General features: G+C 38.2%; 1 protein-coding gene across 2 annotated transcripts in view; it reads left to right on the forward strand.

Annotated features, from left to right (window-relative positions):
* The window catches only part of HYI (hydroxypyruvate isomerase (putative)), a 530,872-nt gene that overhangs the window by 331,428 nt on the left and 175,773 nt on the right, over positions 1-23,671 (forward strand). Inside the window, exon 5 of one of the 2 annotated variants that reach the window (XM_044085419.1) lies at positions 19,492-19,541. The exons of the other annotated variant lie outside the window; for it this stretch is intronic. Coding sequence (XP_043941354.1) covers positions 19,492-19,541 — 50 coding nt within the window. The remainder of the gene's footprint in view (positions 1-19,491; positions 19,542-23,671) is intronic. 2 annotated transcript variants of the gene reach the window in all.

Consider the following 23,671-nt stretch of genomic DNA (forward strand, 5'->3'; position numbering starts at 1 on the left):
CTGGTTCAAGGCAGCAGAAAGCACCCCTGCACTACCAGGCTATAACTCATTCTACACCTTTCGGCCCCAGAACTTGGACCGAAGCTCCAAAGGCGGTGGTGTTTCCATATTCATAAAGGATGCGCACACCTCCAGACTGGTAGCCCAACATAACGCATCAGATACTTCAGGTGCAGCTACCATTGGGTAAGACAGAGATTCAGGTCATAGCCAGCTATAAGTCCCCAACCATGTCCCAAGACTCACACTCCATGTTCCTAAGCACCCTGGAGAATATTAGGGTCCAACCTAACACTCTCTTAGGTGACTTCAACTATCCCTCCATTAACTGGGTAAACTACTCCTGTACCAATACACTTGCCCAGTGTTTCCTGGAGTTCATTAATTCCAGTGCCCTGGACCAGCTCCTCCTTACCCTCACTAGAGGTAGCAACATCCTTAACCTGGTCATTACTAACATGGGCGACCGTTGCTGTACACCAATAGTCAGCTTCTCCCTGGTTAGATCCGACCGCAAACTAATCACCTTGGAAATCCATATCCCTCCCACCCCACCACACCCCTGCAAAGGTAACCACCATGAAAAACTTTTCCAAAGCTAACTTTGGGCACGTAAAAACAGAGGTGGCTAACTTCACAACACCCATGCAAATGGAGAATAGTTGCGTGACCGCAGAATCATACACCAATGCACTGTACGAACACGTGCACAAATGCATGGCTCTTGCCATACCCAATAGAATTAAGACACCCTCCTCCAAAAAAAAAAAGGAAGCCAATCTGGTTGTCCCCTGGCATAAACAAACTCTACAACAGAAGGAGGAAACTGATGCGGAATAAGGTGAAGTCGCAAGACTGGAAAAACTGCCTTATCAGCCTCAACAAAAAGTTGAGATCCCTCATCAAATCCTCTAAAGCTAGCTATGAAAACAGAATTGCAGCAGATACTAAAGACAACCACAAGGCCGTCTATAGTTGTGTAAAGAATCTCCACGGCAATACCCAAATTTGCTCTGAGCTACTGCACAATGGTACCTCCTATACCGAGCCAACAGTTAGTGCCAGTATACTGGCCAACAGATTTAGTGTCAACTTTACCCCCCCCCCAAAAGGACCAATCACAATGCCAGTAGATTGCCAGGCACCCAGTATTACTGCTGCACAGGTTAAAACAGCACTGCCCAAGGCTAAGAATACAACTTCTATGGGACCTGCCAATATCCCTGGCTGTGTTCTGCATGAACTACAGAGTGAACTGGCACCTCACCTGTGTGCTCTATTCAATCCCAGCATCACCTCAGCCTTTGTCCCTACCAAATGGCACACTGCTATAGTCATCCCTCTCCACAAAGGAGGAGCGACTACAGACCCTGGGAACTATCGCCCCATTAGCCTGATGAGTCTGATATGCAAAGCTATGGAATGCATCATCATGGGCCTAATAAACAAGGATATAGGGAATCTCCAAACTCTGGATCCCACAAAGTTGGTTTTGTGATGGGTAGGTCATGCCTGCTCAATTTGGTCGACTTCTTTGAGTCAGTCACCAGAGCTGTGGGATGAAGGCAAGATGGTTCATACAGCCTACCTTGATCTGGCCAAAGCTTTGACCATTCCACACTCAGGAATCATAGAAAAACTCACTAAGCTTGGATTCAAAGATGGCCACTGTTCTGTAAGCACTGCTAATCCACAGCTCCTCTAACTGGAATAAAACCAACCCAGAAGATAATCCAGGAAGTATTTCAACATAATACTTTGAACTAACAACTCTAACCAACATCTAAAAAATACCAGCACGGAAAAAAAAACTGAAACAACAGCTAAACTACCAAGATTGAAGCAGATTATCCGAAGCAAAAGAGGGAAACAAGAAAAGAAAACCGTGTGCTTGGAAATCCTGTCGTCCTGAAATACATATACATACCGAGACTTATCAAGTCCACAAAATGTCAAAAGACGACAAAAATTTGGACATTACTACAACTAAAACTAAACTATCAGAATTATTATCGCCTGAGAAAGATCTAAACTCTAAAAGACAGAAAATAACAAAACAACAAGACACTCCTAAAATGGGAAACAAAGGTAAATCAGATCAGCCTGCAAATCTGGATGACATCAAATCAGCTTTACTTCCTATTCAAGATGCAATAAAAAAGCTTTCCATCCAACTACAAACATTTGGAAACACTTTCAATCAAATAATGGAAAGAAAGGATAAATCAAAAGCTAAAATCACAGAGAATGAAGAAAAGATGGCATTAATAACCAAAACAACTGATGCACATGAAGTAGACATCCAAAACATTCAAGCAAAAATTACTGTTCTAGAAGCAAGATCCAGGAGAAATAATATAATCATCAGAGGCATACCAGAAGCTATATCCCACAATGAACTGATCCCTTCTATTATCCAAATATTTGCTACCTTACTCAAAGAGCAAAAAACAGCCCAACAAATGATAATAGAAAGGGCACACAGAGCTCTGAGAGAACCTCAAGTATTAAACAAACCAAGACCAGTATATGTCAAACTCCTAAACTTTCAGGACGCTAATACAGTTTTGCTAACTGCAAAAAGAAATGGTGGGTCCATAATATGGAATAATAACACAATATCACTTGCTCATGATCTGCCCCTGCAAATTAGACAAGCCAGACAACTCTCTCCCCCTACTGCAAGTTTTTAATTGACAGGAGAATAAAATTTCAAATGAAATATCCAAATGTTCTAATATTCCAAGTGGATGGAATTAAATACTAGGTCACCAACCATAAAGAAGCTAAAAACACCTTTCTGGCCGTTTTTAAAAAGATTCCTGCCATCGAAAGCTAACTGCACTCACCGGAACGGCTTGTGGAGCTCCAGAAGTCGGCTGCAAACCCTGCGACCAGCCGGGGTCTTCTTTCTGCATTTGTTTGGACTTAGTTTCATGCTGGGCCTCTTTTTCGAGCATGGTGACCTGGATATCGCCTCTACAGGACACGAGGAACAAACCAGAAAGCACAACTCACTTCCGCCTTACTAATTCTCCCACAAGGGGAACTGAAAAGACTTTCCCTTCACTCAGAAGAGTAATCGCAGAGAAGGCACTTCCGGAAGTCCAATCCAGATGAGTCCCCCTAAAGCAGTCTGCTTAGATGACCTGATGCTTCATGAAGCCTCTGAGCAAAGCTGGATGGAAGAAAAGAACAGTATACACAGTTAAAAACACTTTAAACGAACATTCTCTTTCCCTTTTTTATTTTTTGTTTTCTTTACCTCTTTCTGCTATTTTAAAGTATGAAAATAATTTTACATTGATTAAGACATACAATGTAGAACCATCAACAGGAAATAACTGAATAGGCTTGTCAAATCTATTTTTTTTCCTGACTTACTACATCTGTAATATTGTCTTCAGTACTAGACTTAAGGTCAAGAATGTCAACCTCTTGGAATTATATGTGATAACTATTGAACCTTGTAAATATTTGGGCACACTCAACTTGCATTTATCAGCAGCGAAGCTCTTCTCAGCTTCATTTATTACTAAAGTAATGTCACTGAAAACTAATTCAGGGTCTCTTGCTTTCCCGTTGCTTAATAAGGTCCTTTAACACAACAGACTGCCACTGTATTCAGATGGGACAGTTTTAGTCACAACTAATACCTAGGCAAGGAAGCATTTTTATTTTTAGGTGTCAGATGTGACATGCAAAGTGAAGTGTCCAAATAGTTTTCATAGTATTTCCTAAGGTGTTTGTTCTTCATTCAGCAACTTCTGATTTCAAAGGGAAAATGAAAGTTATTCTAATTTCTTTAATGTATTAAGGTGCTTTATTTTTGTATCGTTGCAAGAATCATATTGCAGAGATACCATCACAACTGCTTCAGTGCAAAAAAACAGGAAAAAAATCATAGAATCAGTAGCTTCCTTACCTACACATTATAAGGCAAATACTATATTGTAAAAACTATATATAGAAAATGGCACTTCCAAGAAGTTACCTGTTCCAACACATTTACTGATAATATTACACCAATCAAAAAGAATGCACCTTTTTTTTTATAGTGATACTAGTGTTAACTAATTAATAAAAAGACCATACAGTTAACTTGTTACATACCAATAAGGTTATATAATACATTTACTCAGAGCACCCTAGATATCAGAAATAAGTAAATCCTAAACTAAAAATTAGGAAAAGATAATGCACAACAATAAACCAACACCTCTCATGAATAACTATAGTTATATAATGCAGACGTGCGTGGATGCATGTATGTGAGTGTATGTGTGTGTGTATTGTAAACAGATTATATATCAGTACCTTTTTACATATTTTAAAGAGACAGCCCCTGCACATGTTTGCATAGGAAGATAGACCCTTTAAAAGGAGATTCCTGTAAGAAAACTGACACATGAAAAATAATTAAGTTCACGAAGGGGCTCTGGCAGCTTATACATGACCCGCAGCTTATACATGACCCATATGTGGAAACAGTGACTACAACAGTGCATAGAATGAAGACCTATTGTGATTCTTAACTCAAATTATAAATACCCGCTTATACATAGCTACAGCTTTTTTCTCTATGGTTCATATTAATGGATATACTTGGAGTGTATGACACTTAACGCTTTTGTATTAAGGACGTAACCTACCACGGCTTATGTAATATAATTCTTACTGCAAATATTACAGTCCAAAACATTGCTAGCGAACCATATTTTGATAGTTGCCTTAAGTGTATCAGAACAGCTAGCTTGGGAGTAACATCACACTACACCACATGAGAATAACACGAAGGAACAGAGAGAATAGACAGAGGGCTCACAAAACTAAAGAGCACACTGAGACAATAAAATTTAATTAGAAGACCAAAGTCAAGAATAATTACAAAGACTTTATAACACACATTCTTACTCAAACATATGTATACACCCTAACCCCGGACTAGGGAGTTAGCAACATAACACTCTTAGCTAAAGAACCCAAATATTTCCAAGCGGATAAGTAAATCGGGTCAGGGACTTCTTCTCAAGGAGGGTAATGAACAACCATATCGGAATATGAGACCTGAAATCAATATATACTAATAGTCTAGTTATAAAATAAGATTTAGCTGTAACAGAACAGAGTTACAAAATATGTAAATATGGTTTACGACAGACTTTTTGAGACCGGCATATTTTTCATTAATTAAGATTAAGATTGTTGACTACATGTTTTTGAAATTATAATGTTATATAGTAAAAGTCATGGAGGAGACGTAGGGTACTAAAGTAGTGCTTTTTAGGGAATGAGTCGGGTAGGCTTTGTACGAGCAGTGAAAAACATATGTAGGGTTACTAATCTTCACTTTCCCCAGAAATTCTAAACCACAAGAGGATATTATCCTACTGACATACAAACCTACAAAGTTTAAAACTTCTCATACCCTACTTGATTCCTGGTCCAGGAGATTAGTGGTGAGGGACGGGAATAAGAGGATGCTTTCACAACACGATTTCAGTAAAAATTGAGCAAAAACTGATATCTATACATAAAACCACAGGGCTTCATATACAAACTGAAATACGTAAATGTGGGAATTTGACTCATGGAATATCAAAGGGCTCCAAAATAAGAAAAAAAGGAAACTGTTCTTGCATCTTATCTTACAAGCTAAAGCAAACTTTATATTAGTTCAGGAAACCCATCTAACTATAGAACAATGGTCAGAAATCAGGGGGAAAACATGGATAAGAGAAATTATAGCTTCGGAAGGTAAAACCAATAGTGCTGGAGTAGCTATAATTATTAAAAAAACAATCTTCTTCTTCTTTCGGCTTTTTCCCAGTTAGGGGCCGCCACAGTGGATCACCTGTCCGCTCATGATTGGCAGTGGAGTTTTACAGTGTCGAGTTGCCAGCCCGGCGCCCAACCTTCCACAGAAGGCACACACACACATGCACTCACATCTAGGGCCAATTTAGAGTGTCCAATCCACCTGCAGCATGTCTTTGGGATGTGGGTGGAAACCGGAGCACCCGGAGGAAACCCACGCGACCACAGGGAGGACATGCAGACTTTGCACAGAAGGCACCCCAGCTGAGGATCGAACCAGAGAACCTCTTGCTGTGAGGCAGCAATGCTAACCACTGCACCACCGTGGCCGCCAATTATTAAAAAACTATACCAAGACAAAATCATAGAAACCAAAATAGACAAAGAAGGGAGATGGTGTTATGTAACCCTTTCAACTCCTGCATATCCTAAACCTATTCTACTACTAAATCTATACGCTCCCTGTAATAATCAACACTCCTTTCTTGCGTCATTGTACCCTATCTTAAGCCAATACCATAACTATTATATGATTCTGGGAGGAGATTGGAACGACTATCAAAATCCAAAACAAGACTAATCAAGTTTACCTCTGTCATATAACAAACAAGCATCGATAACATTAAACAAACTTAAATATAACTTTAATCTGTATGATCCCTTTAAATATGGAAATAACCCAAATAAATCAAATAATTTTACGTTCTACTCTAATTGTCACAAAATGTGGTCGAGAATCGATTTTTTCTTAATTTCGGAAGCACTAATCACCTTAAACCCTACAGTGAACATACATGCTAGTTACCTATCTGACCATTCTAAAATCACTCTAAACTTTATTGGAAACCCTAAAAACTATACACTAAAACGGGGATACAATTGGTCCCTGAACCCCAATCTTCTAACTAAAAATGAAATAAACAAAGAGATCCAATCTATCCTTAAAACAACTCTGACGAACCTTGCAAAACAACAACTACCCCCAGATATTGAATGGGCGGCATCCAAACCCCAAATCAGGGGAATTTTTATTCAGAAAGCAACCTGCTATAAAAAAATTCAACTCTAAGAGGAACAGCAGTTGGAGGCTAAAATAAAATCACTTGAACATGATCTAGTAAAGAAATTTGATACACAAACTGAAACAGAATTACTGAAATGTCAAAAGGACCTATACATTTTACACAATAATAAATTATCCTTCCATGAAACCAAAATTTTAGCCAATTATGCTAATCATGTTCAAACTCCATCGCGAGCACTAGCAAGGATTATCAATCAAATAAAATCATCCTCTCAAATCTCTGAAATAGTTTACGAGAACAAGAACTACACCAAAAATGATGATATTATTAAAACATTTGAATATATATATATGCACAAACTTATGGGGACCGACAAATACTACCCCCAAATGAAAACAGTAGAAACTTTCTCCAAAAACTTAATTTCCCTAAACTGGACCTAAAACAACAAGAAAAAATAACGAAATCAATATCCATAGATGAAATAACAATAACAATCCAGCAACTAAAATCTCATAAATCCCCTGGACCAGACGGTCTCACAACGGAATTTTATAAAACCTTTTACCCCATCATAGCACAAATCCTATTTCATATATTTAACTATATAATAAATAATAAAATTAATGATATACACTTTAATGCGTCTAAAACTATCTTTATACTTAAAGAAAAGACAGATTCCAAAAACCCAGATAGTTACAGACCCATATCACTACTAAATATTGACACCAAAATCCTAACATCTATACTGACTAGCAGAATGAAAAAATTAATGGATAAAATTACCTCTATTGAACAATCTGGTTTTATAACTTTCAGACAAACGAGTGATAATACATTAACACTACATACACTAATCTCATACGCTAACCAAAACAACTTAAACATATATGCACTTGTCATTGACGTCCATAAAGCCTTTGATAGAGTAAACATGAAATTTATTTATTTATTTATTTATTTCAGTTTGATTACCGGGGAAGTCCACTGGGCCATGAAGTACCCATTTTCAGTGGAGGCCTGGGGAGAAAAGCTCCAAAGTCAGTACAATCAATTAAATGTCCAAACAGTAAGAATACATAATAAGAACAAACAGTAAGAATACATAATAATAACAGTGCAAAATAACAAGAGCATAAAAATTTTTTTTTTTTTTGTTTTTTTAGATAATTTGCAATATTGTCTTCTTTACAGTCAACAGGGAGTAGGCTAAATCATTTTTGGGAATTAGAAATGAAGTCTGAGAGTAGATTTGTGAAGGGGTAAAGAGGGGCTTAGTGTAGAAAATCTGTATGATTTATATAGGGTGAAAGTGGGAACATATCCATTTGGAGGAAAGGTGTGAGTAGAGTTGGGTCTTGAAGTGATCTGTGTCAGCTATAGTCCTCAGTGGTGGAGGGAGAGAGTTCCATTTTTTGCCTAGAGAGAAGGATAGTAGTAGCTTGCCAGCGGAATGTTTAGGTCTGTGAATGGAGATTAGGTTTTGGTGTTCTGATCTCAAAGATCGGTTTGGGATGTAAGGGGGAAGGATGTTTGATAAAGTTGGGCATTTTTCTGGATAGAATATTAGTTTGTGAGCGGTTGTTAGTTGAAGATAGTCAAGGTGGTTAGGGAGTTCTAACCAGTTCAGAGATTGAACTGATAGAATTGAATTCTTATTCCAAATTCTACCCTACTTTAACATACCCCAAAAATGTATTCAAACATTGCAAATATTATACAATAACCCCTATACATCGTTATATATAAACAAAATCTGGTCTAAAAGAATACAGATTAGAAATGGAACCCGTCAAGGTTGCCCTCTATCTCCGCTACTGTTTAACCTATATCTAGAACCCCTCTTTTTAAATATAAAACAAAATGTATACCATAACTCCCCAATAATATACAACACAAAAATTTCCTTATCAGCATTTGTAGATGATCTCAACATCTATTGTACCACGCCAATCACGGACATAAAGAAAATACTATCTGCTATTGAAGACTTCTCTACAATATCAAACTACAAAATGAACCTAAAAAAAAACATTTTCCCCTTGAGAACCCCTAAACCTTTCTCACTTATACCATTGATAGGACAAATAAAAACAGAAGAAATAATTAAATACCTAGGTATCACATTCTCCATAGACAACAAAGATTTGTATTCAAATAATGAAAAACAAAAATGGAACCACATCCTACTAGACTTAAATAGATGGTGAAATCTGAAACTACCACTCTTAGCCAAAGTCTCAATAATAAAAATGAATGTCTTACCTAGACTTTTATATATCTTCATGTCCTCCCAGTTAATCATACCCAAGAAATTCTTCAAACAGCTCCGCACTGAATTTGCTAAATTTATCTGGGAACTCAAAAAGAGTAGAATTTCATATGATAAACTAATGACTCCTAAAAACAAAGCTGGCTTAGACCTACCAAACTTTGAAAGTTACTACCTAATTATAAATACCAATAGAATCATGAGAATTACGGAATACAATCCAGTGGACAAAACTTGGTACCCACACTGGTTAAGAATATACCACAACCATGCCAAAAGTCTGGATATAAACCCCAAAGCATTACCATTTCTAAACACCAATATAATGAAATCCTATAAGTTAATAGAACCCCTTAAATATTCCATCGTACTAACACAAAAACTATTTAAATCACTAAACCTGAAACAAGCCATGATGATATTACAACCTCTACATAAAAACCCCAGTCTTAAAATAAATAACCAGACATTGGATTTAAAACGCTTCCCTTACATAATAAACACAACTATATAGGATATATACCCATACTTAAACTGCTCTGTCCAAGAAATAAGAAGTCACATGAACCTCCCTAAATCATATTTGCTGATCCTGAGACAGATTAAAGAACTTTGTATGAGTTACCTTCAAGATACCACCATTAACAAGGAAGACATAACGTGTAACTTACTATGGAAAACTCTTCTTCTAAACAAAAAATATACCGCATGCTCATACAAAGGATATAAAATTCCAAAACAATATACTCATATCTGAATACTGGAAGAAAAAACTCCCATCTATTGAGGATCACAAACTAATTCAGGCAATCAACCTAACAAAAAAATCTATATCCCTTCAAAAATTGGCCTTTACTCAACTTATGATATATATATAACAATGCATATTACACACCCCCTAGCCTACATAAATTTAACTCTAAAAACTCCCCAAATTGCTCACATTGTAAAGATAAAACTGTTGACCTTCTCCACATGTTCTGAAGCTGTAAATGTGTATTCAAACTTTGGAACTCCCTGAGATTGCAACTGCAAAAGATGGGCTACCAAACATCGACACTCACCTGGGAATTTATGATTTTACACATTCTCCCAGATAATATACCCAAAAACCAAGCAACCATTCTAATCAATATTTTCCTCTTAATGAAACTATATATAGCTACCAACTGGCTTAATCCAAACAAGAACTCTTGGGAGAGCTTTAGAATATTGGCGATTAAACATATACTAGCCCATAAACTCATAATAAACAAAGGAACCCAAAATTCCAAACACTACAAACGCTGGGAACAGATCGTTAACATTATACTTGCATAAACCACCAATCATAGATTTAATACAGCATGCTCAAGAAATCCCACTTTATCATGCAGAGATAAACTCAGATATAGGTACTGACATATAAGACTTCATCCAGAGGAATCATATGAAGATAACCTGCTCTATGCTATTAAACTATGAAAGCATCTATGTACATAATGTAAATAAGATTAATTGTTTTGATTTAGTTATGATTTATTACAATCTGAATGTAAAAGATATATATAACACTCGCCTATAGATGTTTGTAGATATAAACTTCTTAATTCCTCTTTTTTTTCTTCTATATGCATTGTTGAAAAATAAATAAACATTATTGAAAAAGAAAAAGAAAAACTCACTAAGCTTGGCTTCAACCCCTATATCACTAGGTGGGTTGCCAACTGGCTCACAGATGGTGGCTCACAGATGGAACCCACAATGTGAAGGTGGCTGACTCCAAGTCAGGCTACCGACTAGTCACGAGTGGAGTCCCACAGTTCACAGACGATTGCAAGTTAGGAGATATTATTAACTCCCCAAGTGATGTTGACATCCTACAGAATGGCCTCACTGAGACCAGTGACTGGTGTCAGAACCATGGCCTTTAGCTCAGTGCCAAACAATGTCGCCATCCCCTTTGGGGAAAAACCCGGTTCCCATGAATTACCACATTGATGGTAGTCCAATGAACACAGAAGATGTTATAAGAGATCTGGGAACACAGGTTGACAGCAACCTCTCTTTTGATCACCACATTGCCACTGTGGTCAGAAAGTCCTTCTATGTGGCACATCTCATTACTAAGGGTTTTGCATCCAGGAAGAAAGAGGTCATTGTCTCCTTCTACTCTTCCCTCATTAGGCCAGTCTTTGAGTACAGTGCCCCATATGGCATGTACCTCACTAGACACCTGCAACAACTAGAGAGGCCACAAAAGTATCTTTCAAAGAGGATCCTAGCCCTTAAACACTTATCCTATATGGACAGACTCAAAAAACTCCCAACTATTCTCTGTCTCATGTCACCTACTTAGAGGCGATTTCTGCTTGACTTGCAAAGCCATGTCTGACCCAGCTCTGTTAGAAATGTTGCATCTAAAGAAATACCAATCCCTCCGCACCACATGCTCCAGAGACCTCAGCCTCATTACCGCAATTAACAGAACATGCTAGAGGGACAGGTTCATAACCCAGAGACTGCCCATGCTATGGAACAGACTTCCCATACATGTCAAGCAGAGCGCCTCGCTGACCCTCTTCAAGAGGAGTCTTGATGCGTGGATGGGAAATAGAAAATTCACCCATGGGATCACTCCAGTGGCTCTACTCGACAGAGGCACTGGGAACTAAGGTCGGGTTGCACTATGCCAGGGTAAACATATGGCTAGGCTTGTAAAGGCCCCAGGGCCATTAGCCTAGTACACACCTATGAAAAGTTAGAAGTGCCTTGTCAGTATTTGTCTGTTTGTTTCTCTCTCTACATCTGTATTAATTATAAGTTTGATGTTCAGTGCTATTCCATTTTCTAAAGTTGTTACAGAATGTAGTACATGCTTCATAATATGGGGCAAACACTATCGGGCTACTTCAGTCACTCTGTGATTCATCTATCATGCCTGGTCTGGGCATTATTTGAACTTCTCGTACTGTTTTTGTAACTCTGTAATGTCTCAGTCTAACCTTCTTTCTAGGTCTTGTCTCTTCATTATCTACTATTAGTTTAGTTCCCCCAGGCATCTCTGATGACACTCCTTTATTTTGTAATAAAAATTCTCTCATTTCCTGCTTTGCATTTCTGACAAGGATTCTTCTATATGTACCTCAATTGGAGGCTTCCTGGTATTTCTCATAGGAATATCAGTTTGTATGTGCTCTGAAGTATTCTCTACTTCTTTCAATGAGTTCAACAAGTTAATGTGAATTTGCTCCATTGTTCTCCTTTATAGCTGTTTAACCTTATAGTTAACTGCATTTATTCCTGTCATCACCTGAAATGGCCATTGACATTTGGCCAAAATGTTTTCCTTGGAGGTCATTGGCACTAATATGTAATATCCTGGGTTAAAAGTCTTGAGTCGACCATCTTATTAACTTCTTAATACATTTGCTGGACTCTGCAAGTTCTCCTTTACCGTGGGCATTACCAACTTTAATCTTCTGTTCTGCGCACTTTTAAACTGCATCATTTCCATTTCCCAACTTTCCTTAATGTTAAACAGTTATGCATTCCTGCTGGCCATACAGGAGTTCAACTGGGGTAAACTCCAATGAAATGTTTGCACCTCTCTGATTACTAACAGTAACTAGGGTAACAGCTGGTCCCAGGTTTTACCATCTGCATCAACAACTGTCATAAGCATGGATTTTAGTGTGTTTTTACCAGTTTTTCATGTACAATGGCAACTTTGGAGACTCCATTGAATTGCTTTTGCAAATTTCAACAGAGTAGTTGCTCTCTTATTCTTAGGTTACCAAAAGATTTTGTGAGTAATAAAGTCCACAAACATCCTTGCTGCTGATCACGGTATTGGTGTGTGCAAACACCACATTAGCATAGCACAAATCAGCCTATGAAAACTTGGTGTGCTATACTCATGAATCATAAATAGTGGATAAGTGGACAAAAATCTTGTAGTAACTTGGTGTTGCATTCAAGTAAACTAATGTCACCAAAGTTATTAACGAGTTAACTTTCCAAACAGAATACCTCATGCATTCATTCTTGAATTGGCTTACCGTTATCAGGCTATTCAACCTGCCTGAGTAGCCTCTGTGGTAAACAAATATGTTAATTGTTCTATTTACTGTTGTCTTCCTAATTTCTTGGGATATCCTGTCCACAGGTAGCCCAACTTCCCAGCCTGACTTCAAGTCCTACTTCTCCCACTGCCACATAAGGACATTTGTAGTACAAGAGAGGCATTAGCAGACACCATCTTCAGATATTACTTGCCGTGCAGTTCTGTAGTCATAAATGCTATAAGCATCATAAGTCCATCAGTTTGCCTGATTCCAGAAGCCAGTTCAAGTACTGAGTGGGTGCTTTTCTTTTCTGTTTTTATTTTGTGTAGTTACATACATAGCTAATGTCCAATAGTGTCTCTGATTCCAGGTCCAGATCTAATTTATATATTATTTGTTTACCAGGAAAGTCCGAATGGATAATTTTATTCATTTTCAGCAGAGGCCCAGGGAGAAAAATCTCCACAAATAAAAGAACAGAAACCACACACAGGTGAAAACTGACATCATATCATAACACATGGTAAATACACAGATTGATACAATATTAATACAGATATGGCATGTTGAATATTACCTGTAAACCATCATCAGAACAAGATAAATACAATATCCTGTAGCATTGTACCATTAAAATGTGTTGACTTGTTATAAGTGTAAGATTTTATTACTCACTCACAAAGCAAATGTCAAGACGGAACATGCAAACAGTGAATAAGAAAGAGAAGTGGAAGGGAGGGGATAGTGAAAAATAAGTATTTGTTAGAAGTAGTAAATGAAGTAGATATGGGAGACTGGCGAAATAGAGTAAAAGCAAGATTAAGAGCAAGGGAAATAAGAGTAAGAAATAAAAAGATGGAAAAAGAGAAATCACATATATAGGTATTAAAGGCGTATGAGCTGAGAGTAAGAAATAAAAAGAAGGAAAAAGAGAAATCACATATATAGATATTAAAGGAGTATGAGCTGAAATTATTAGCCTAGAGAGCAGCATATGTCTTCTGTGAAAGTAAGCAATCATATTTTGTTTGTAAAGGGAATCTCTCATAAAGACTTCCACTCTTCCTTGGCTTAGAGCATGATGTGGACATGTGTTTGCATTGTGCTAGCCTTACCGTTTGGACAATCAGCAGGGGTGTGCAATCTGTCTCCAAGGTTTCACAGTGATAAAAGGTAAGCATGCCTAGTTACAAGCCTCCATTACATCAGCCAAGTCCTCTAGAAAGCTTCTGCTTAAGAAAAAAGATTACTCCAACAAAAAGCATGGGAAGAAACACCAGGAGACTCAGGACACCCTACCGAATGATTTCAGTCCTTGATGGCAGAACTCTGGATATGGATTGGTGCTTTCTCTGACCCATTCTTCAAAGCTGATATCAGTAAAGTTCTCTGGTGTGTCTACTCTGCAGAATACAATGCCACTGGCTTTTTGCATATCCTTCCAGACTAAAGACTCTGTCAAGCCTTCTTATTCCAAGGTAGCCTCGATTTCAGTGGTCTGCATCCTGATTACCGAATAGAAGGGTGGTATATCCAGGGTATTTATTCATGAGGTTCCTTGGGACTGGATAGAGGGCTCAGTCAACTGCCCATGACCTGATGCCTCTAGGATGGTATTACCTGAAACCATAAGGGGAAAACGCACTGAAGGACAATCTGATTCCAGCCAAAGCCGATCATTGCCTCAGTTCCTTCCACTTTCCAGGCTTTTTTTTCAGCAACTTTTCAGCTGGTGCAGAATTTCAAGTTTTTTTTTAAGTACAAGCTGCAAGTGCTGAAAATCTTTGAAGTGTCTGGGGCCCATTCTAAAATGAGAAGGATTGAACTCAATGTGACAGATTCTGACATCACTGACTCTGAAGCAGATGATCTGGCCTGTATGGGTCGTATTCTTCCTGTTGCATCTTATGAATCTGACACTGAGTACACATTATCCTCTGCATCAGAGAATCCCTCCTTTGAGGGCACCTTTTTGCAAGGTGGAGGAGTTTCAGTGGGAGGAAAAATAATGCATAGAGGCCCTGAACCAAGTGGACTAACTGTTCCCCCATTCAAGGACGTCTTTTTTTGCCAGTGTTTCTGTGAACCAAATCCCCAACATCACCATCACTCTTAGGAACCTCAACAACTTTACAGTGCTAAGGATTCTCATAAATTCCTATACAAGAATTATCTAGCTAATCTTGCTGTAGTGTCTCTGGATTCCAGTAAGGGATCAGCTGTGGCTCCATTTAGGAACCTTATTCTCAATGACAGAGAGATACCCAACAGATATGTGGTAATGCATTTACACCTCTTTTACCCTGTCCTTCAAAGCCTTGAACTCACAGACCCACATGCTTGCCTTTCAGCAATTCCTGCTAAGAAGATGAGAAAATCTTGGACAAGGGTCTAACACAGAAGATGTTTCAGTTATTTGGAGTCTCTGCTTAGGGTACCACACACACAGAAATGTGGCTATAATGCAGTGGATGCATCATGGAGAGTAGCAACCACAGGGTCTGTGATTCAGAGAAATTGTGGACTTTGCCTCTACCGAACCATGTAAAGGAGCTCCTTAGTGTACTTCTGGTTGAGGATCTCCTCTTTGGACCCTCTGCTGTAGTTGTTTCCTGGAGACTGTAAGAGAAAAGCATAACCATGCAGTCTGTCAGGAAGCTTTTTTAAACACAGACACCAGCATTCATCCCAAGTTGCCCAGCTAAATCTTGGCCATTATACACTGAATAACGTAAGGTGTGGTAAAGGGAAAGGATAAAAAGGAAATATAGTAATCAAACCAAGCAAAGTCTAAAGAGAAGCCTGGAGGCCACCAGAACTGTGACTCCCTGAGGGAACAACCATGATTCATCCCATCTCTCCCCTCCCTCGCCCCTAAGCTCACTCTAGCCTAGTCATCTCCCTCTTCTTAAGTCCTGTCTTCCCTCAGAGAGAGTTGGGGATGGGGGTGGCAGGGTGCTCAGCTTCATTGTTCAAAACTGGAAAAGCATTGCTCAGGACCAAACTTTCTACATTAGGGCTGCACATTACAATTTCACAGCGAAAGCCTCCCATTCCTAAAGGCCAGCTCTGTCTTGTACCTTGTGTGCTGAAAGAAGGCAGAGCCATAAAAAAGAACACCTGTAGGAGAGGAAGGCACTGGCTTTTATTCCAAATTGTTCCTTGTACTCGAGAAGAAAGGTGCTTGGAGACCCATACTGGACTTATCCCATCTAAACAAGTTTCTCGGCATTCCAACATTCAAAATGTTAGCTCTTCAAAACCTTCTCCCTTTGATGTCCCCTTAAACTCTCTAGGTCTAAAAGATGCTTATCTCCATTGTTAAACACCACAGAAAGTTCCTTATGTTTGCAAAGGGAGGAGCACTACAAGTTCACTTCCTTGTCGTTTGGCTTGTCTACTCTACCAAGAGCCTTCTGCTCAGATGACAAGGTTTCTTCTCTGATTATTTACTTTCAAAATGTTATTCAGCATGAGGAAATATTAGCCAGAGAGTTGTTTTTTTCAGCTGTATGATTTCCTGCATTCTGATGATGCCATCAGCATATTTGCATATGAGAAACCCAATCTCTACAGAATAAAATTCACCTCCTTCCTTGCATCAGGAAGCAAATCTTGTAGAGGGTACAACAGGTCCAACTCAGTCTGGGACTGGTGTTCAGAGCAGCCCAGAACATTGTGATCCTCACAATGTACTCTTGAGATCTAGGTAGTAGGACCCCATGTGGGCACATATTAATTTCAAGAAACTTGGGACAAAACCATAGGGGAAAAACCTATAAATGTGAAAGAGATGACAGCTGTCATTCTGGAATTAAACGCCTTCAACTAGATATGGAAATAAAAAGTACTCCAGATCATGACCGAGAATACAACTGTGATGTAGTACAGCAATAAATAGGGAGGAACTCATTCATATATGCTGTGCAGACTTGCTATGCAAGCACAGATTAGAGCCCTGGAGGTAGGCATGACTCTAACAGCAGCCTACATCCCTTCCCAAGAAAATGCCTTGGTGGACAGGATGAGGAGATCTCAGATAGACCCACAGTAATGGATGTTATTCAAGAATGTCTTCCTGTATTTGATCAGGATTTGAGGTGTGTCAGAAACAGACCCATTTACTTCAGCTGTAAACAAGCAACTGAGGAAGTTCTGCTGCAGAATAGCAAGTCAAGAAGTCTAAAAGATAAGTGCATTCTCCCTGAATTGTACATATATATTTTCTTTAAGCTTTTAATCCTGGAGGAGAAGCCAAAAGTCATAGTAGTGACTTCATTTTGGCTAAAGCAACATTAGTTCTCATTCCTACACTATCAAGGGAAAAGTGGAAAGTATTGCCTCAGCATTTGGACCTTCTCACTCAAAACAAGGGGTCCCTTCTGCACCTCAACATAGACTCTGTACGACTGAAAGCTTGGATAATGCCAAATTAATCCCAGCTATACACATGTATTCTGAAGACCTGTTAAACACTATTGGTGAACCTAGAAAAAAAAACATAAGGAACTCTTACTTAAGGGAATGTGCTTCCCTATCTGTCTTCAACAGTGTGCAAAGGAGTTCCAGAGAGGCTCATTGGAAACATCCCTAAAGCATATACACACAACAGGTTCATCCAAAAGACAGTCTGAGTCGTCTCCATTCACCCACCATTTATTTTAGACAAAAACGTTCTACCTCTTCTGCTCTTGTCCTTTAAGAGGTTCAATGGAAACATCCCAAAAGCATGTGTTATAGCCACGCAAAATATTGCTACAGATCTGTATAGTGTTTGAGCGTTTATATTACGCTGTCAAAAACTCAAACTGTCGACAGTGTAATAATCGACACGAAAATGCCAAAAACCCCGAGCATCGAACACGCACAAAAAAACCCCACCCAAACACAACACAAATTGCTCTATGCAGGGGGGCAAGCCCCCATGCACCCCCCACACCCCCGCTACTTAAATATACCAACTCTGAGATCGCACTACATTGCAGTAAACTAAATCTCCCCTTACGTAGATTTCCGTTTACATGTGTGATGACTTTCTCTTTCAACATTTTGGTGCTGACAATATCAGCTTTGATATTGTCGGCCTTTGACAGGGTGAAGTAGACCCGTGTTTGAAATGGCTCTGTTGACTGTTCCTGTACATGTATAGAATTGTCTGTATCCGACTGGATTAAAACCAGGTCTTGCCAAAAGAACAAGTCACTCTGGTGGACGCCTAGTATAAACAGGTTGTACAACAAGAGAAAAAAAAATGATGTCCAAGAACAAGAGGGAACTGGTTCAGCAGAGGAAGAAATCCCTCTCTAGCATAAACAAACAAATTGGAGATCTTGTCAAGTCCTCCAAAGCTATTTACAAAGCAAAAATAGCTTCCCCAGCTAAGGATAATCACAAAGCATTCTTTAACTGTGTCCAGAATCTAAAAGGGAATACCCAGCTATGTGCTGAGCTGGATGGCACCACCCATACTCAACCGGAAGTAATAGCCAACCTGCTACCTGACACATTTTGAGAAAACATCTCACAATATTCAGTGTTTGGCTTTATTCTTTAGCTCAGTAACAAAAATATCTATAGTTTCAATTGAGCCTCAGTTCCACATTAGTAAAAAATGGCATTTTGTTTCTTATCTCAAGTGAATTCCTGAATTTCTGTATTATTGCTGTTGTTGATTTGTCTTTCTTCTGTTCTTAAAAGGCAAAAAATATTAACTCCCTTCAAGGCTTCTCTCCCTGCAGCATGCAGAAATGTGACAGACTGTACCTTTTCAGATTTCCTGTTATCTTTCTTGTGATCAGTAACACACAGAATTTCTGGATCCAGAGCTTCCACTTCTCTGCTAAATTGCCTTGCAGTAAGAGGATTTCTAGTTGTTGCAGTTGGACAATCTTTTCATGTAGGAATGAAATCTTTGAAAATAACAAGTGCATCACAAGATATACAAGTGAAAAAATGAAATGTTGCCTTCATTTTCAAAAAATAAAATGAGTTACAAAATGTGAATAATACTTCTGTTAGTGGCCAAGTAAATGTACTCATTTACTTAGCCACTAACAGAAGTATTATTCACATTTTGTAGCTCATTTTATTATATATTATTTAACTCACTCACTTATGACACCATGCAACATTTATAATGTTTGTCAAGGATGCTTACAATTTATGCAGATACTGAATGTGTTACCAGCCTCCATGAGTTTTTTTTTCTATGTATACTGAGTGAAGGAGAGACCACAATGCATGCATCCCATCAGTATCTGTGGCCTGTTCTTAGAGAAATATTGCCGTGTAACACAGTAGCCATGTCCGATTGTTTTCTCTTTTTCAGCTGCTGATATTTTGCAGAAAGTGGGCCATCCAAACCTGAAGCTACAGATGGTGAGTGTCTGCACAGGCTACCTATAACTGCACATTTTCTATGCCTAAGCTGATGCTGTTAAACTATTATAGTAGCTCAGCTATTTGCCACTTGAATGATTAACAGAGTGATTAATTTTCTAGCAAAATGACAGTAGTACTGGTAGTTTTAACTGCTCATCAAGTAGATGCAGAAATGTTGGCAGATTAAACCGTTTTTACTTTGCAGTTAATATATTTTTACAAAACATGTTATTTTGTGTTTATCTTCTCCCTTTGTAAACTGAGTTACAGAACATTTATGTATATAATATAATTCTTTGAGCACAGAAATTGTTTTTTTTTTTTTTTAGCCCGAGACCACATAGAAAAAGGATATGATGCATTGGCATAGGGTCCAATGCCACTATGTTCGTTTGCATTTGGCTATAGACTTTCTCTATATACTTCAGATAATTTGAAACTTTTCTTTGAAACAAGTTCTTGTGAACTGCTTGTGCTGTGTTGTACTAATTCATATTCCTCTGAAGGATATGCAATCACTAACAGGCATTTCAACTCCATCCTAGCCGTACTTGCTAACATTCTCTCCCCATTTACAGAAAATAGTTGATCTCCTCTGATAGCATCTTAAATAATTAGGACTCTCCCAGTGCATCCTGTAGGAATACAGTTTTCAGTATTAAGTATCGTAGTCTTATCAGTTGTTGGTAACTAATAGTTTTAGGTCAGAGCTGTCCAAAAATAGTATAAAATAATGATTGTGGACTGGTAACTTGGCCTTGCAGGCCTTCTGCAGTCAGGAATACAGGGCCTAAAGTGCAGCTAATACAACATTAACCAGTCAGTTTTAAAGTGTTGCCAGAAACCCATGAATATAAGGGGACCTGTTTTAGACTCTTGTGGATAAATGGCTCTAATCAAGAATAGAACAGGATGCACAGCATATTAGTGGTGATTGTTACTATGACACAATGAAGTTTTTTTCCCTAGAAAATGCATTTTATTTTTAAAAGTTTTCCAGCATGTCAGAACTTGCTCCTGTACCATTTGTTTTGCACTGAAATTATTCAGTAAAGATAGCACATGTTATATATGGACATATTTGTATAACTGTGCATACATACAGAAAAGTTGGACAGTTGTAGTTTGAGTACTTGTAGTTTTGAACACTTACATTGTAGCTCTTTGTCATTTCCAGATGAAGTTTTAAAATATGAAATTATACAGAAGATTCAGCAAAGAATATAAGTGGAGAATAAAGTGTGTAAGGTATACTTTATTACAGTTGTGAGGGTTTTTTATCAGTTGCATTTTCCTGAACCTGCTGTATATATGGAGTAGCTTTAAGTTCAATACGTTGCTTTTCATCAAAGCAGATCTTCCTACAGTGGTCACTGCAATTTACCACCTCTGAATGACTGCTTATATTTCAGAAGTAGCTGCATTTGATGGCTCTTGGATGTGCCTTTTTCTCCATTATTTTCTTGCAAAAGTCAGAGTTGACTGCACCATTCTAAATCTGCTGTTCCCGTATTCAGAACAACATCATGTCTTTACATTTCTAGAAGGATGCTACTGCCTTAAACATTGAATTGACATATCGTGCAAGTGGACAGTTTGGCATTCCACATAGAGCACCTAACATTTTAGGTGACAACCAAGGCATCACACAGCTCACAACACCAGTGTCCAAGACAGAAACACCCAAAATAGGGTAAAACCACGAAAATGAAAGCACAAACAGCCACTGAAGACGACCACTGGTAATGCGGAAAAAATACTGACTATATTGAAGAAATGACTAAGCGCTTTCACCAGTCAATACTGGCTTCTTCAGAGTCATTTTACAATCACAATTAAAACACCTTTATGGTAACTGCCCTATGTGAATAAGCTGACATCACACTATAACAACCAATGAACATCCTAATCCACTTTTTAAAAAAAGTGTTTTAATTGTGATTGTAAAATGACTCTGAAGAAGCCATTATTGACTGGTGAAAGCGCTTAGTCATTTCTTCAATAAAGTCAGTATTTTTTCCGCATTACCAGTGGTCGTCTTCAGTGGCTGTTTGTGCTTTCATTTTCGTGGTTTTACCCTATTTTGGGTGTTTCTGTCTTGGTTGCTGTTTTTTCAGCCTTGGTGACGTCCGCTTGTGTGGCGGTGTTTATACGTGACTTTTTTGGATGGAGAGTGTTTTAAAAGAGCTTGCCCTTGTGGTTGACAAACTTATCAAGCTTCACACGGGAGAAAAAGGAGAGAGTAGAGTGGTTTCGGCGGTTAGCCCCACTGACTCTCAGGTTGAACTTTTTACCATGCATTCTCCCATTTCCATTGCTCCGGGTCAGGAAATGAATGCTTCCACTTCGTATAGTGAAGCTGTTTCGAAAAACACTACCTCTAATGTGGTACCTTCTGCTTCGGCTCCTGTAGCGTTGCCTAAACCAGTTGCGATTGGACGACAGCATGATCTTTCTTCCTGGTTTCAAAGGCCGTCTTTTGGAGACATAGCAGTAGTAGATGAGAAGTTCATCGAGTTTCCAACTTTGAGGGAACAAATATCTAAGTATGAAAAACTTTGTATCAAGTTTAAAGCAATTCAGCTCGATAACTTATTTTTGAAAAAATCTAAGGAACTAAATCAAGTGCCTAAAGGGTTACGTATTTGGAAGTTACCTATGGGTATAGAAACTGGTACTGAACAAGATTACTAAGCAAAAGAAACTGTTTAGAGATACAACTGACTATAAGAACAATTGTGCATATCCACCTGGATATAAATTGACAGTAACTGATTTGGGCGAAAGACTGAATGATCCTGTGTTCATGGATGATTATGTTGAGCAAAACAACGATGATTTTTTAGTACAGCAGAATGGACCACGGAGGTCAGAGAGACTTATGAACAGGGGACAAGTGGGAAGGAATGCACAGGTTGTGTATCCTCATCGGGGGGGGAGAGGGAACCGAAGGGGACGTCCTTAACTAGTAATGATATTTACAATGTTTTTTGTTTTAACAATTTGAATTGTGTGGGTGAAGATGATGAATTTGTGGACAGAAACATGTTATCTGATGTTGCTAGTGAGTTGGTTTCTGTAAATAATGAGATTTCAGTTATGCATTTTTATGAAGAAATGGATGTAGTGGGGCATGAAGTTTGTGGTGAAACTTTCTCTTTTGATTTAACGACAAACAGTGATGGCTTGAATATGTATATTCATGATGACATTGATACAGTTTATAGTCATTCTATAATGAGGCATGAGATTTTGAAAAAACAAGGTTTTTTCATTTACAATTATACTGATATTAAGATTTGTGATACACATTTTGATTTGTTTAGTAAGGGTATTAATTTTGTACCCAATTTTAGGTTGGATATAGCTCAGGTGCTTATTAACTTGAAACTTTACATGAGACAGTTAAATTTACAGATTTTTTTCTCTTCTAACAAACAAATTGAAGGGGTGATGAATACTGAAGTTTCACAAGACTTGAAAAGAAAGAGTACTTTTCTACCGCCCCCTAATGCTGAAGTTACCTTACTAGAAAAATTGGTTGAGTGTGATTTTAGAAGGATATGTTCACAAAAAATTCAGGTATTGGATAACCTTTCAGTTGATGAGAGACTTATTTTAAGAAGTTTTAGGGCCTACAACCAATATAGGTGTATGAAACCTGATAAAGGTGGAGGTATGGTACTAATGACCAAAATTGATTATACTTCTAGGATGACTGAAATTTTGAATGATGAGTTAACGTATAGGAGGGTATCTATAAATGAGGTCAATAGGGCTTATGCCAAAATTGATTTGTTCTTATTGGATGCATTGTACCAGGGAGTTATAAATGAGAGTTTAACTATCTCACAGTAAAATTTCCAGCAATGCCTACCATTTTTGGTATCCCCAAAGTGCACAAAGGCACTGATTGTTTGCCTTTTAGACCAATTGCCGTGGCTAGGGGTTCAAAGACTGAACCGCTTGTGGCATTTATATATGTGTTATCTAAGTCAGCTGTTAGTGAAGCAAAACATATTTTGAGGGATTCTTGGCATTGTTTGGAGAGACTTAGAGAAGTTACAAATGACAACTCCTGTTTTGGCTTTCTAACTATAGATGTGGTTAATTTATTTTCTGTCATT

The sequence above is a fragment of the Protopterus annectens genome, chromosome 10.part0 (assembly GCF_019279795.1).
Source record: "Protopterus annectens isolate FY-2018-M chromosome 10.part0, PAN1.0, whole genome shotgun sequence".
NCBI classification, from domain to species: Eukaryota; Metazoa; Chordata; order Ceratodontiformes; family Protopteridae; genus Protopterus; species Protopterus annectens.